Raw genomic sequence first — 17,062 nt, 5'->3', positions numbered from 1 at the left:
TGATAATCTTCCCTCGGATTATTTGAAGCAGATGTGTAGTCAGGAGATGCCTGATGTCTGTAATTGGCTTTTGCATGCTAAGTGTAATATCATTGTGTCAAAGCAATTACATGCTGCCGTGGACACACAATGGAGATTACATGCACTAAGATGCACTGGGGTTTGATGAATCGGTCACCTGACTGCAGGAGACAAGGGGAAATGTCAGGCTGAGCTACTTCTACAGCCTTTCAGATGAAATTGGGTAACTGTGAACACCAATTTTCTTTTTCAATTTCCTCTGAATGTGTTCACACTTAAGAGTTGCACCAACACCAGGTAAACTTTGGTGCCTTGTTCAAATATCTTTAATTTAGATGTGAGCAGAATCATTTAATGCTGGCAAGTTATTCAATTGCAAGGCCATTCAAGTTTATGGAACAGGAGGAAGCTAGTTGGTACATTTTGTCTAACCCTCCTTGTCTCTGTAACAATGCAAACTTGAGTTTGCAAGCTGTAGTAGACGCTGTATCTGGTGCAGTAGGAGGTGCTGTATCTGGTGCAGTAGGAGGTGTTGTATCTGGTGCAGTAGGAGGTGGTGTATCTGGTGCAGTAGGAGGTGTTCTATCTGGTGCAGTAGGAGGTGTTGTATCTGGTGCAGTAGGAGGTGTTGTATCTGGTTCAGTAGGAGGTGTTGTATCTGGTGCAATAGGAGGTGGTGTATCTGGTGCAATAGGAGGTGGTGTATCTGGTTCAGTAAAAAGTGCTGTATTTGGTGCTGTAGGTGGTCCCGTATTTGGTGCAGTAGGAGGTGCTGTATCTGGTGCAGTAGGAGGTGCTGTATCTGGTGCAGTAGGAGGTGCTGTATCTGGTGCAGTAGGAGGTGCTGTATCTGGTGCGGTAGGAGGTGCTGTATTTGGTGCAGTAGGAGGTGCTATATCTGGTGCGGTAGGTGGTCCCATAATTGGTGCAATAGGAGGCGCTGTATTTGGTGCGGTATCAGGTGCTGTATCTGGTGTGGTAGGTGGTCCCGTAATTGGTGCAGTAGGAGGCGCTGTGTTTGGTGCAGTAGGAGCTGCTGTATCTGGTGCAGCAGGTGGTCCCGTAATTGGTGCAAGAGGAGGCGCTATGTTTGGTGCAGTAGGAGGTGCTGTATCTGGTGCAGCAGGAGGCGCTGTATCTGGTGCAGCAGGAGGCGCTGTATCTGGTGCAGCAGGAAGCGCTGTATCTGGTGCAGTGTGAGGTGCTGTATCTGGTGCAGCAGGTGGCGCTGTATCTGGTGCAGTAGAAGGTGCCTCATCTGTTGCAGTAGGAAGCGCTGTATCGGGTGCACAAGGAGGTGCTCTATCTGTTGCAGTAGCAGGTGCTGTATCTGTTGCAGTAGGAGGCGCTGTATCTGGTGCACGAGGAGGCGTTGTATCTGGTGCGGTAGGAGGTGCTGTATTTGGTGCAGTAGGAGGTGCTATATCTGGTGCGGTAGGTGGTCCCATAATTGGTGCAATAGGAGGCGCTGTATTTGGTGCGGTATCAGGTGCTGTATCTGGTGTGGTAGGTGGTCCCGTAATTGGTGCAGTAGGAGGCGCTGTGTTTGGTGCAGTAGGAGCTGCTGTATCTGGTGCAGCAGGTGGTCCCGTAATTGGTGCAAGAGGAGGCGCTATGTTTGGTGCAGTAGGAGGTGCTGTATCTGGTGCAGCAGGAGGCGCTGTATCTGATGCAGCAGGAGGCGCTGTATCTGGTGGAGCAGGAAGCGCTGTATCTGGTGCAGTGTGAGGTGCTGTATCTGTTGCAGTAGGAGGCGCTGTATCTGGTGCAGTAGAAGGCGCTGCATCTGTTGCAGTAGGAAGCGCTGTATCGGGTGCACGAGGAGGTGCTCTATCTGTTGCAGTAGCAGGCGCTATATCTGGTGCAGTAGGAGGTGCTGTATCTGGTGCACGAGGAGGCGTTGTATCTGGTGCAGTAGTAGGTGCTGTATCTGGTGCAGTAGGAGGCGTTGTATCTGTTGCAGTAGGAGGTGCTGTATCTGTTGCAGTAGGAGGCGCTGTATCTGGTGCAGGAGGAGGCGTTGTATCTGGTGCATTAGGAGGCACTGTCTCTGGTGCAGTAGGAGGCGCTGATTCTGGTGCAGTAGGAGGCGCTGTATCTGGTGCATTAGGAGGCGCTGTATCTGGTGTACAAGGAGGCGCTGTATCTGGTGCAGTAGGAGGCTCTGTCTCTGGTGCAGTTGGAGGCGCTGTATCTGGTGCATTAGGAAGCGCTGTATCTGGTGCACGAGGAGGCGCTGTCTCTGATGCAGTATGAGGCGCTGTATCTGGTGCACGAGGAGGCGCTGTCTCTGGTGCAGTAGGAGGCGCTGTACCTGTTGCTGTAGGAGGCGCTGTATCTGGTGCGGTAGGAGGTGCTGTATCTGGTGCAATGTGAAGTGCTGTATCAGATGCAGCAGGAGGTGCTGTATTTGGTGCAGCAGGAGGTGCTGCATGTAGTTCACTTTGAGGTGCTGTATTTGGTGAAGTAGGAGATACTGTTTTGTGCAGTGGGAGCTGCAGTATTTGGAGCAGTGGGAGGTATGTATTTGGTGCGGTAGGAGGTTCTGTATCTGGTGCAATGCGAAGTGCAGTATCGGATGCAGCAGGAGATGCTGTATTTGATGCAGCAGGATGTGCTGCATGTACAACACAAAAACAGAACTACCTAGAAAAACCCAGCAGGCCCGGCAGCATCGGCGGAGAAGAAACCAGCCAACGCCTCGAGCCTTCATGGCCTTCTGCCGAAGGGCCATGAAGGCTCGAGGCATTGGCTGGTTTCTTCTCCGCCGATGCTGCCGGGCCTGCTGGGTTTTTCCAGGTAGTTCTGTTTTTGTTTTGGATTTCCAGCATCCGCAGTAGCTTTTAGCTTTTTGTTTTTATCTTTGTGCTGCATGTAGTTCACTTTGAGGTGCTGTATTTGGTGAAGTAGGAGGTGCTGTTTTGTGCAGTGGGAAGTGCAGTATTTGGTGCAGTGGGAGGTGTTGTATTTGGTGCAGTAGGCGGTGCTGTATCTGTTGCAGCAGCAGGTGCTGTATCTGGAGCAGTGCGAGTTGCTGTTTCTGGTGCAGTAGGAGGTGCTGTATCTGGTGCACGGGGAGGTGCTGTATCTGGTGCAGTAGGAGGCGCTATATCTGATGCACGAGGAGGTGCTGTATCTGGTGCAGTAGGAGACGCTATATCGGGTGCACGAGGAGGTGCTGTATCTGGTGCAGTAGGAGGCGCTGTATCTGGTGCAGTGCGAGGCACTGTATCTGGTGCAGTGCGAGGCGCTGTATCTGGTGCAGTAGGAGGTGCTGTATCTGGTGCAGTGCGAGGCGCTGTATCTGGTGCAGTGCGAGGCGCTGTATCTGGTGCAGTGCGAGGTGCTGTATCTGGTGCAGTAGGAGGCGCTGTATCTGGTGCACTAGGAGGCGCTGTATCTGGTGCACTAGGAGGTGCTGTATCTGGTGCAGCAGGAGGTGCTGTATCTGGTGCAGCAGGAGATGCTGTATCTGGTGCAGTTGGATGTGCTGCATGTGGTTCACTTTGAGGTGCTGTATTTGGTGAAGTAGGAGGTGCTGTTTTGTGCAGTGGGAGGTGCAGTATTTGGTGCAGTGGGAGGTGTTGTATTTGGTGCAGTAGGAGGTGCTGTATCTGTTGCAGCAGCAGGCGCTGTATCTGTTGCAGTAGGAGGCGCTGTATCTGGTTCAGGAGGAGGTGCTGTATCTGTTGCAGTAGGAGGTGCTGTATCTGGTGCACGAGGAGGCGCTGTATCTGGTGCACGAGGAGGCGCTGTATCTGGTGCAGTAGGAGGCGCTATATCTGGTGCACGAGGAGGCGCTGTATCTGGTGCAGTAGGAGGCGCTGTATCTGGTGCAGTAGGAGGCGCTGTATCTGGTGCAGTAGGAGGCGCTGTATCTGGTGCAGTAGCAGGCGCTGTATCTGGTGCAGTAGCAGGCGCTGTATCTGGCGCAGTAGGAGGCGCTGTATCTGGTGCAGTAGGAGGTGCTGTATCTGGTGCAGCAGGAGGTGCTGTATTTGGTGCAGTGTGAGGTGCTATATTGGGTGCAGTAGGAGGTGCTGTATCGAGTGCAGTAGGAGGTGCTGTATCGGGTGCAGTAGGAGGCGCTGTATCTGGTGCGGTAGGAGGCGCTGTATCTGGTGCAGTAGGAGGTGCTGTATCAGGTGCAGTGCGAGGCGCTGTATCTGGTGCAGTAGCAGGTGCTGTATCGGGTGCAGCAGGAGGTGCTGTATTTGGTGCAGCAAGAGGTGCTGTAACTGGTGCAGTTGGATGTGCTGCATGTGGTTCACTTTGAGGTGCTGTATTTGGTGAAGTAGGAGGTGCTATTTTGTGCAGTGGGAGGTGCAGTTTTTGGTGCAGTGGGAGGTGTATTTGTTGCATTGGGAGTTGCTGCATTTGGTGCAATAGGAGGCGCTGTATCTGGTGCAGGCAGAGGTGCCGCTTCTGGTGCAGCGGGAGGTATTGTATTGTGCAGTTGGTGGTGCTGTATTTGAAATTTCACGAGGACTCAAAACTGGCCTGGTGGATCGCAATGTTGGATTACCCCATACCTGTTGCTTCTGATACAGGCAATGCAGTTACTTTCTTTTGCCTGCTACATTTAAAGGATTGTAGCAAGCAGCCAGTGCTCATTGTACTGCTGAGTGGTTGCACAACTGAGCAAAGCAAAAAAAAAGCTAGACCCTAGGTGCGGTGGGGCAAGATCACACATGAGTTCTGCTACAGATGACTCGGATGAGGGCTTTGATGATACAGCCTACAGAAGACGGCTGATGGGCAGGCACAATGAAATGCTTGGTACATTAGTGGGCTGCCAGAAAGCTTGCAGTCAATGTCAAGGAGCACAGATGAGTCTGGTACCGACCTGATCCAGGGCTTTGCGCACTGCTTGGAGCCTGTTCTTTCCAACAATGAAATGGCGACCCCCAAATCCATTAGCAGACTTGCAAACCCAACCACAATGCAGCATCTGATGGTTGTTGGTTCAGCTTCCATGGACAGCGCAGAAACCTGTTTGGAGGCTCAAATTGAAGCAATTCAAACTCAGCTTGCTGCCATGCAAGCTCCAACTGATGCCACCATGTTTGTGGACACCAGTGTTCAAAGTGGCTCGCAGCATCTCGCAGCTGCCCAGTCATTGATCCAGCTTACTAGGATTGCTGAGGCTGCGTCCCAGGGGAGTGACAATGGTTCCATGGAGAACAAACCTGCTGGCCCTGTCTCAGGATGACAACATCCATCCTCCCACCTTTGCTGCTACTCTACTATTCTTGCTGTTGCCTGTCATCTACAGTCTCCCCCACTTAAGTCAGCTATGCTGTAGCCACTGTGTAGGAGCACAATAATAGGCAAAGGCACAGGGAAAGCAGGCACTAAGGGAATTCACAAGGGTAATCAGTTGATGTTTGTATGCAATATGGAAATGTTTGCTAAATAATTTGGTTTATTTTGTGGTGGCTGCTATTTTAGCATTGTTGTCAGGCGGTCACTGCAGTGCTCCTCCAGAGTGGTTCAAGTAGCTGGAAAATCACCCCAATGATCTGCTCTATCATATTTTGTGTGGCAGCATGGCTTTCATTTAACATATACTGCCCATGAATGTATTGATTGTGCACAGAGTCATGAACCATGTCATCAAAGAATGGTCGCTCAGTAGCCACTCTCTGGTGTGGCAGTTCCAATACAGATGGCACACCGGACTGCCACAGTATGAAGTCGTCGTGAGTGCTGCCAGGATACCAGGCATTGACCTGTGTGATTCCGGAGTATGGCCTCACACCAGCTGGGTGTGAAGGGAGTGGAATCCCTTTTGATTGACATAAGGGCAGAATTGACACTTAGGGCCCACAAATAGGCATGCTGTCAATGACCCACTGCACCACTGGGAAGCTTGCAGTCCTAATGAAGCCACATGCTTGTTCTGTGTGTTCCTCTCTGGCAAGAGGGAATGAATTATCATTTGCTCTGAATGGACTCTGCTCATATTTTGGACAGGTGAGTGGTGAGGCTGAAAACTCACCCACTGCTACAGAAATGAGCCCTGGGTTATTTTGACTCATTTATATCCTGCTTGCCAACTACCCGTCCTTCTTGGGGTTATATTGACAGGAAGCAACCAAAAATTCTGCATCCCTCATCTCACTTTCTGACACAAGGTAGGCAGCAGGATCAACTTCAGAATGGTCAATCGTTCACGTCAGGAGAGGCCTAACCTTCCCACTACTGCACCTGTGCTCTTCTGGAGTAAAAAAACTTACCTGTTTGGGCCTCTTCTGACCTCTACTCCAATTCTCATTGTCTTGACTGAGTGGGAAGCCACAGCAGCTGCCTCCTCAGACCACCAGTTAAAATTGCAGTGGAGTTCTGATGAAGTCATTAGGTCTTGACAAGCATATGTAGAGGAGGACTGCACTAACTTTGTCGGTTTGAGAAGCATCCCCTATTTCAAAACTCGCTTTGTTTGGTGTATGAATTCACCTTGTTGGTGATATGAACAGAGTGAAGTATGCACTGCTCAGATTATAGCCGGAATACTGATGTCCAATACATCTGGCTAATCAGGAATCCAACTATAGATAATTGGATATCTAATTAGTAAATAAAAAATGAGTGATAGACATTGTCATTGGGCCTATGTTCTCAATATGCATATTAACATGGTGTGCATGTAAACTTTAACCTTTTTTGTGTGCTTGTTGGTAAAATGGTAAGACAAAATGCAGAGTGTTTGCACTGTTTAAAACCTTTTTGAGTGCTTTAATTCATTGGTTACTGAATGGTGGCAGATATTTGTTACACGTGAAGTGCTTTTTCCTGTATTGTGTGTGTTCACAAGGCTTTTTTCATTAAAATTAGTGCATGTGTCTAAAACAATGTCACAGTCACAACAGCTGTGGCTAGTCAGTGATTCTTACTGGATAACATTGTGCTCAATCCTTGGCCCTCCTTGCAAAGTTCATGATCTCAATTGAGGGTCTGAGGAAGGTACAGGACAGGGGCTGCTCACTTCCCTACATCGATGAGGGAGGGAGGGCTACCTCACTCTTTGTCATACTATGAAGCCACCCATTGTGGCTGAAGCTCAGCAACATGCCAGTTCTTGGGTTTCTTGGTCAAAGAATGATACATGTCTAAAGGACATTGGTGAAGGGTAAAAAAGGGAGGTCACCCCTCTGTCCCAGATAACCAACATTAGCCGTGTTTTTTTCCCTCTGTTTAGTAATATTGATTGGACAAAAATTTGCATATGTTCCTTTGTCTTTCAGCACACTCAACAATAACAACATCAGTCTCATCCCATTAACCAGTTTCAACCACATGCCAAAGCTGAGGACTTTGTAAGTATTTGCATTGCGCACTGCAACTTTTTAAAAGCTAAAGAATTTATCTATGTGTGTGTATATGTGGACTCAATATTATGGGTCAATGAGCCCCAACACTTGTTTGTTAACAAAAAATATTTTGGTTGAAAATAGACTTTAGAGGAATCTTTTTTGCAGAGAATTGTTGGAATGTGGAAAGTCTGGCCAGGAAAATTGGTGACAATAGAATCCACAACATCTTTTAAAAGAGAAGCAGATAAATACATATTTTGTTAAAGTGTGGGGAATAGCTAAATGAATTGGAGTGAGTGAATAACCCTTTCAAAGAGATAGCACAGATACTTTGGGCTGAATGGCCCTCTTTGTGCTGTGAAATTCTTTGATTCTAGTTCTGTAGTCAATTTTGTGCATGCATGGGAACGCATTTTTATGCTGAGTGTCAGATGCTGACTGTTAGGATTCCAGATTCATGGTATCACTCTTTCAAGATGAATGGAACCTAGATGAGGAACCCAGAGCACCAGTCAGGTTGTAGAGAGAGTGAGATAAAGTATGAGATGAGGTAAATCAAGAAGCAGTGATTAGATAACAGGAATTGTGACATTTAAAAGCCTGTGTATTATAGAAATAAGGATATCTTAGCAAGCTAAAGGCTTACTCAGTTTTGGGACCTTGGGAAAGAATGAAATACATTAAACAATAGAATTAAGAGTTGGGGAAACTTAATTTTACCTTTCCTTCTGCATTTCTGCCAATTCTAAACTTTCTCTTGCTATTTTTCAATGAATCTTTAATGACAGCAGTAGTCAACTGTAATATTTGACTATTTCCTGCCAAGTCTTTAAGCAGACAGAGTGAAGTTAGATAGGGTGGCAGATGGTGTGAATGGCTCAGGTTCTGATATTTGCTTTGTAGTTGATGAACCTCCATTAAAAACCTTAACTAAATTTGAATGCTCCCACATATTTAGACATAAAAATGAGAAAAATTGGACTCAGATTTTAAAATTGAGTTTTTATAGTCAAATTTTCTTCTGAATAGTAATGCATCTGTCAAAAACTAGTGTTGCCCAGTCTAAAACTAGGTGGGTGACATCCCCAGCTGGCCTCAAAGTGTGACTCTTGCAAGTATCACAATATTTTGCTAGGTAAAGATATCAAGGGATATGGAGCAAAGAAGAGCAAATGGAGTTGAGGTGCAGATAAGCCATGATTGAATTTAATGGGAGAGTGGCGTTGAGGGGCTGAATGGTCTGCTGCCCTTTTTTCAGTTTGTGCGATGATTGGCAGGTGAACAGAGATTTAGGGCTCAAGAAACTTAAAGCTTCTTGACTGAAATGAGTGGAATTTAAATATAGTGGGCTGGCAAAAAGGAAATGTGCCCTGGTAATAAATAGGGGAGGAATGACAAGTGAGATGAAGGGATGGTGACAATTCCCAGGATTGACAGCAGCTCAGGTTTGTCCTTGGATTGAAAACATTAATGTTAGTGCAGCCTAATTTACCTGATTAGGTAGAAGTTTTATTGCTAGTCTACAGTCTGCTGGCTGTTTGCAATCGATCTGTCCCTGCTTGCTATCGATCACCTCCGGGCAGGTCAGCAGAATCCCTTTCTTCCCTGTGTATTTTTCTTTTGAAATTTCAGAGGTTGTTTAACGTCTGATTCTCAAGGGAGCCAAGCTGACTAATCTCCTTTCTGTAATTAAATGTGGAAAGGAAGGAAATCATATAAGGGGATTAGAGTGGGCCATTTCAGATTGAATTCTCCTACCATGTTCAGTACAAAGTGGTGACCTCTGCCTAAAAAGGAGTTTGCTGAAGATTTAATTCAATGCTGGCCAGTAATGGCTCTCTTGGTAAAAGCTCCACTGTCTGTCCTCCATTGAATGGCTTGACTTTGTACAAGTGCTTTATGCTTCCGCTTTCCCTCCTTCACTAATCTCAGTGATTCAATGTGATTGAATACTCAGTTGCACAAATCAGCATTTGTGATGGAAAGAAAAGATGTAATGACTGCCCAGGGAGCAAGTTTGTACCTATAAATACAATCTCTCCCTGGACATTTTAGATTCTATTTACCCGTGACTTTATTTGTCTGTGTTGCTTCTTTGGTGGCGTTGGGAGTAATAGCTATCCTCTGTAAGGTCTCCTTTCTTTAGTACAGTAGCTTAAGGAACAACTGTCTTTCAGCTTCAGAGTAAGCCATGTACAAATAAAACTGGAACTCTGTGCAGTTAGATGTGGTGATGCACATTTTACAGTGACACCGTCAGAATCCTTTGACGACACTTAAAGCCATAGATTCAAGTTCATTTTAACATCCCTTCAATTTTGTCCATTTTATTTTGAAAGCTATTGCTTAAATGGCAAATTAGTCAGAGGAACTAGGTAGCAGAATCTATAATTCTATTTGTGTATAAGATGACTGAGTTAACATAAGTGGAGGTGTAATGGAACTCAGGTTTATTAATTGCTCTCGTCCAACATTCTATTTTAATGACTCTCTCTGATAACGTTAATCCAACTCCTTTACACTACAAATTAAAACAGAAAATGCTGGAAAAACTCAGCAGGCCTGACAACATCTGTGGAGAGAGAAGCAGAGTCAAAGTTTCGAGTCCGCATGTCATACAGGCTCGAAACATTAACTCTGTTTTTCTCTCTCCACAGATGCTGCCAGACCTGCCAAGTTTTTCCAGCATTTTCTGTTCTTATTTCAGATTTCCAGCATCCGCAGTATTTTGATTTTATTCCTTTACACTACAATGCAGTTTAGTTGATCCAGTCAGTAGTCTTTGTCATTGACTGAATCTTTGCTAGTGCAGTTCCCACTGCTTGTAGTGAACACATTGGTAGCAACAGAATTTGTCTGTTGAGGAAACACGGCAGCTAGATGAGGGTGGGAGCTGCCGGAACCAGCAGGTAAGTGTCTTTACAGCACTGCTTGTGGGCCAGGTGTAGCAGGAGTGCTTCTACTCAGTGATCCTTCACCACAAATTGAACTTCAGCCCCCATGCAATCTGATCTTCAACACGCTGTGATCCAATGCCAACTTTAAATCTATTCTTAGCCTCCACCATCTCTCTTTTCCTCACTCCCTCCCACCCTGTCCATAAATTCCAAATAACACTTGGATCATTCCAAAATGCAAATAGTTGCTGACAACATTTATTTGAACACAATGTAAGAAGATTCCTTCTCTATCCAGCCTTAGAATGCAAGCCTGTGACATAGGAAAGCAAATAGTTATACTGAAAGTGCTGTGAGACAAAGACTTCTTTTAACCTTTCATCAGCTGTATTGCAGGCAATGTATCTAATATACATGAAAGCATGGTTTACCACTGTGGGCGGATTAATAAACTTCTAAAACAGTTTAGGCTGCAAGTGCAGAAGGAATAAGAATGATTTTTCAATCTGGGAATATGATTCTCTAGAAAAATGTTGATTTGTAACACCTTATTTGATCTATATTCTAGCATTTTGAGCTCGGATATAATTCTGCCTATAAAAACCAAAAATAGTTTAGTCAGGAGGAGGTATAGATATTTTAAATGTAAAAATTAATTAGTTGTACGAATGCCCATTCAATATATAATCCAGGACAAAGCAGTCCGCTTGATTGGCAGACCATCCACCACCTTAAACATCCACTCTCTCTCTCTCTCACCATTGTATCATGGCTACAGTGCATACTGTCTACAGGATTCACTACAGCAACGTGCCAAAGCTTCTATGACAGCACCTTGAAAAATCTTGACCTCTATCACGAAGGGCAAAAGCAGCAGGTGCATGTGAAGATCATCACCCTCAAGTGACACACCATCCTGACTTATGCAAATATTACTGTTCCTTCATAGTTGCGGGGTCAAAATCCTGGAAATTGATACCTTACAGTACTCTGGGAGTGAAACGAAAAGATGCAACCTGATACAGTGCAGTTCCCTCAATTGGAATCTTATCCCTGATTAAATGATGTTGATTCCTGAACTGAAATCTTTGGCAAAACACATACTGCAATAAACCCCAGTGGGTAAGATTCCCAATACAGCTCAGGATCCAACCAAACAAAGCCACACTGTTAGCACTAATAGACCTGCATGTTATTGTAAGATATTAACTGTAGAGGCACAGGATAGCAGGAGGACATCCCAACGAAACTAATAGTGAATCTGGGAAGGGGTGTCATCAAAATCAACATAAGCAAATTGTAAAGTATGGAGAAAGTAATGGCACCAAAGAGTGTCAAATTCACAGGACCAAATGGTTTCTATCCCATGATTTTCACGAAAGTGTTTCATGACATTGCAGAAAGCCACATATCCATGCTTCTTGATGGCACAAAGATTGGCGTCATTGTAAAGAGTATAGATGGAAACATAACAATACAAAAACTATAGATAAATTAAATGAATGGGTAGAACTGTGGCAAATGGATTTCAGTCTAGGTAAGTGTGAGGTCATCTACTCTGAACTTCAAAAGGATATATCAGAGTCCTGTCCAAATGGTGATAACCCAGAAACAGAGATCCAACAAGACTTGGAGGTCCAGGTACATAGATCATTAAAATGTCATGAACGGGTGCAGAAAATAATCAAAAAAACTAATGGCCTTCAGAGAGAACCAGAAAATGAAGGGATAGGATTCATGCTGGTTAGACCACCCCTGGAATGTTGTCTTCAGTTTTGGGTACCGCATCTTCAGAAGCATGCATTGGCCTTGGAGGAAGCTCTGCGTAGATTTACAGGGATGAGACCTGGATTCTAAGATTAAATTATGGGGAAAGATTGCACAAAATAGGTTTATATTCCCTGGAGTTTAAAAGATTAAGGGGTGGTTTAACTGAAGCTTTCAATATATTAAGGAGAACCAATAGAGAAGTTATTTCTGCTGGTTAGGAATCTAGGAATGGGAGATATAGCCTAAACATTAGTATCACACCTTTCAGAAGCGACGTTGGCAAACACTTCAACATACAAAGGATGGTAGAAATATGGTACTCTCTTCCACAAATGATAATTGAAGCTGGATCAATTGTTTGTTTTAAATCTGAGATTGATAGATTTTTGTTGATCAAAGGTACTAAGGTTACTAAGGGGTAAAAGTGGGTATGTGGAATGAGGTCATGGTCTTATTGAATGGCGGAACAGGTTCAAGGGGTTAATTGTCCTTCCCCTGTTTCTATCTATCTAGAGAGTTGAGGCAATAAAACTATATTTCCTTTGCTGTCTGTCTAGCTCTGTGACCTGTTCTCTCTCTTTGCTAATGATAATTTGCTCCAATCGCATCTAGTGGTTTTAAACTAATCCAATTAATGTGTGTACAAAAAGTGTGTTCCACAAGAAAATACTCACATTAGTCAAAGTTTGCACTGCAGGCTTGAAATATCAATCTCTCTTTTTCCTCCACCCTGATTCCAATTCTTAAAACCTATGTCCTAAAACTGGCAAAACTGTATTTATGCGAACATCTTATAGTCACCAGGTCCTGTCCTACTCCTTTACCACAGAGGCAAAACTGGCTTCACTAAGATATACAAATTTTCCAAGGAAGTCCAGACATGACACCTGAATAGGTCTGTGGAGAAAGCACTGAGGTCAGGAATGACTCCTTTGCCTGTGCTTCTGCGCAGCCTGAAAACTAACACTTTTGCCTGAATTTTCAGATGGAGAGGCTCTCTGCCTTTGCAAAAATGGCAGCGAAGGCCTGTATCCGGAGGTCCCGCAGGGGAGCAATGGGGGCGTGTTTTAATTTAAACAGCCGTGATTCACGGAGGCTACTGTACAAGTTAGAGTGCAGCTGCTTCAGTCAGATCTGATTTTGGCTAGCGGAATGTCTAAAACATGAGGTGTACACTTTAGACCGGGTAGGAGAAGATCTAAAGCTGCCTGAGTTATTTGGAGAGGTAGGGTACCCTTTTGGATTTGGTCCTAGATCACCTTTGGGAGAGGCATGATGCCCTTTGGGAGAGTTAAGGTGTCCTGTGGGAGTGGTAAGGTGCCCTTTGGGATTGTTAAACTTAGCATGTGTGTAAAAAGTGTATGAACTCACTGAAACTGTCAAGAGAACTGTCAAATTAGCTGTCAAGGGATTTAAACCTGCCCATTAAATTTAACAAAAGCAGTTTTCAGTGTCAAAAAAAATCAGTGCTTTCTATTTCACTCTGTCTATTGACATAAGCCAGCCTGAGGGTCACCATTACAGGACTAATGCTGCATGACTGATTTCACGACCTTTCATTATCACAGTGGGATTCCTGTCAGTTGACAGCTCCAAGTGGTTATAAATTCTTTGAAGTAGGACTGTAAATTCCAATGCTAGCTTTTATAAGGGATTAAAGTAATTTAAATAAAGTGAATAAGTTTTTTATCAATGAGAGTTTTCTTTTGAAATTCAGAATTCATCAATCAACACTTAGAATTTATTTAATCGCAGCATGGGTCCTGAGGTCTTCTCATGGTGGATACTGGATGAGTTAGCATGGTAGGTGTAAGGGAAAAGGCTGATGGTTGGGGGGGGGGCATGAGTTGGCACTAATTGGCATAGGGGTTATAAAGAATCATGGGGTGGCTGGAGAGACATATGTCAGCATAGAGGGTATGATGGGCCATTGGGGTGGGTGGTGGGGCATAGGTTGGCATAGAGGATATGATGGGCCATTGGGGTGGGTAGTGGGGCAGAGGTTGGCATGGAGACTATGAGGAGCAATAGATTTGGGCAGAGGGGTATAGATTGGCATTGAAGGTAGGAAGGTCCATGGGGGTTGGGTGGGGGGCATGAGGTGGCATGGGTTAGCATGGATAGGGTATGGGGAGTGTGTGGAGGGGTGAGGGAGTATGACGGCGAGGGCTGGAGGGCTGTTTGTTTTATTGTTTATTTTCATAGCTTTGACCAAATGCAGTTGCACCAAAGCCAGCCTTTCGCCCAGCCTCCGCACCTGGCAACCTCCAACCTCTTTCCGGGGTTGCCCATTTTCGCCCACTCCCTCAGACTGAAAATCTGAACTTTAGGGACGCTTTTGACCGGGCTGGGTTTGCAGAGCCAGCAATTGTCCCGACTTTGCACTTCCGACCCGGAGCGAAAATTCAGGCATTGGACTCCCTTGAGAATTGGAGAAGTTAGCAATGCTGCAAGACAAACCTCAGAATAGTTTGTGGCAATCTAGAATACCCATACAAAGAAACTGTCGATCGCCGCCCTCAGTAAAAATGGAATATCATACCGCTTGCTAACTAAGGATTGTAAAATCAAAATGAATGTAATTTCTTATTTATGTAGATTGATTGACATTGTTGGTGTGTAATTCATCTGCCTGTGGTGTTGGTTTTGGTGTTATCTAATATTTCCTCAGGACTTCTGTGAGTGTGTGCTCAGACACTTAATGAGTTTACAGCAATAACATCTACAGAGAGGTTCTTTCCTGATCAGCTGATCAGTGTAGTCCTCCCTCTGCACCCTATAGACACACTGGACTGAATTTTCACCTAAAAAATGGTGGGTTTGGGACAGGTGAGGGGAAGCTAACATTTCAGAAATCTGTTTCCTGACCCACATCTGCCTCCTCGGTTTTACCCGAGGCCAGAAAGTGGCTGAGTGACCAATCAGCTAATCCAAGGAGGTGGCTTGGAATTTGAAATATGATAAACAGGCTACAAACTTCACTGTGATGCACCTTGTCAAGTTTATCTTTATTCTGCTGGGTTTTTGATTTACACTCTGTTTCACACCACCGCCCCCTCCCCACCCTGTTCTAAACCACAATCCCCCCACCCACCATGTTCTGGTACCCCCACCATCACCTAGCCTAAATCCTCCTTTTCACCACTACCCACCCGCCATCAAGCCCCGATGACCGCCCGGGGGAGCCCCAACCGTCATCAAATTCAGACCCTTCCCATCTGTCACCACCAGGCCCAGTGGCTTCCCTGCCAACACCACCAAATTCCAATCCCTCCCTCACACACACCAAGCCCTGCTTTCCTTTGTCACCACCAGACCCAGATCCCCCTCCAACTCCTCCACCACCACTAGGCCCCAATCTACCTCCACCCCTGCCCCCGAAACCTCCGATCCCTCCCACACCCCAGACCTTTGATTCTTCTACCATGAGGCCTCCAACCTTTGGCCATCCAAAAAATGACCGATTGCTACTTAAGCATCCATTAAAGAAACCCATTCAGGAGAAATTAGATGTATTTAAAAGTTCAATTGCATGCCCTGTTTTTTGGAAGTTAGATGTTGGGACTATTGTAAGATATTCCAACATTCCTAAATAGCCATTTAATACATACCATAATGGAAACTTTCAACTGTTAGTCGCCCTTTTCTTGCCTGAAGAATGGGAATTAGCTGTTGAAAATCTGGTGGGAACCTTGTGCATCCATTTTCCTGAATCAATGTTCAGGCAGACCTTTAGAAGGTCATCCACCATTCCCACCTCGGTTAAAAATGAAAATCTGGGTCCTGCCTCTGTTGTGGGATCCCAGTGGTGAGTTTCAGGAGGTGGGCGAAGTTTGTACACGAATGGCAGTCGCCCTTTTTCCAGGCATTTAGGGGCCTAATCAAAGGCCTTTAAAGGATAACGAAGGCCTTTCCTAAAAGGTAAGCATAAGCATTTGTTTTTTTTTAAGATTTATGTATGGCCTAGAGGAGCAGGGCTGCTTCTCCAGGCCCCTTCCAGCTTGCTGCCCACCCGTTCTCACCTCACCTTGGCATCAGCTCCTCTGGCAACCGGTCTCGCCTGCTGGCTAATATTCTTTTCCTCACCAGACAGCAGCTGGGGGCACCAGCCACTCACTGGGAAAATTAGGTATGCGTCTGAAAATAGTGAGGGTTTCCCAACTGACTTGTTGGCCAGGCTCTAGAGCGCACCGCTGATATTGCACCCATTTAGCACTCAGCCTGAAGCCTCCCACTATGGGTATATGGTGCTACCATTGTAATACACCATTTGCAAAGCGGATTGATGATTCCTGATTTTACCTTAAGTTCAGGAAGAACAGAAGCACTGGAAAATGCAATTGGTGTATTCAGATCTTTGTTGACTGGCGTGGACACAATGGACCGAATGGCCTCCTTCTGTTTTGTAAACGTCTATGAGTTTATGGGCAGGATTTTCCCCCCGTCGGGGGCGAAGTTGAACGGCGGGCGCACACAAGTGCACTTCCGATTGGCGCCCCCAATCGGGGGCGGGGCACCATTTTACGTGGGCGGGCCTTCCAGCGCGAGTCTACACGGAAGCGCAATGCACTCCCTGTGCGGGCGGGAGAGGCAATCCCTAAATCGAGAGTGCGCTCTTTCACGCATGCGCACGAAAGAGCGCATTCACTTAGCCTCAGGGAGATTAGCTGTTCTGTGACAAAGATTAAAAATAGAGAAAAAAAAAATCCTGACATGTCCCCTCATGTGACACTGTCACATGAGTTGGGACATGTCCACATTTTTACAAAAACTTTAATAAAACTTCTTAAAACCTACATGAAACCTCATCCTGCCCGTGGATGATGTTTCATGCTTTTTCTAATGCCCGCCAGGGCTCCTGGCCTGCCCGCCAACCTTAAGGTTGGACGGGCAGGTCCATTAATTAGCGAAATGACTCTGTCAATGGCCTCAATTGGCCATTGACAGGTCGGCGGACGCGCAACTGATTTTGCTGCGCCCCCGCCTACCGGAAAATTTAAATGGGGCGCGGTGACATCGGGAGTTCCGCCTGACGTCACCGCGCATCATTTTATGCAG

The 17,062-nt window shown here is 45.8% G+C and overlaps 1 protein-coding gene across 1 annotated transcript in view; it reads left to right on the top strand.

Annotated features, from left to right (window-relative positions):
- Positions 1–17,062, top strand: part of LOC144685734 (slit homolog 3 protein-like) — a 599,629-nt gene that overhangs the window by 347,481 nt on the left and 235,086 nt on the right. The window contains exon 7 of the mRNA XM_078550561.1: positions 7,269–7,340. Coding sequence (XP_078406687.1) covers positions 7,269–7,340 — 72 coding nt within the window. The remainder of the gene's footprint in view (positions 1–7,268; positions 7,341–17,062) is intronic.

Source organism: Cetorhinus maximus, chromosome 10 (assembly GCF_964194155.1).
Source record: "Cetorhinus maximus chromosome 10, sCetMax3.hap1.1, whole genome shotgun sequence".
Taxonomy (NCBI): Eukaryota; Metazoa; Chordata; class Chondrichthyes; order Lamniformes; family Cetorhinidae; genus Cetorhinus; species Cetorhinus maximus.
The sequence above is the reverse complement of the archived record's forward strand: the minus strand, read 5'-3'. Positions and strand labels throughout refer to the sequence as shown.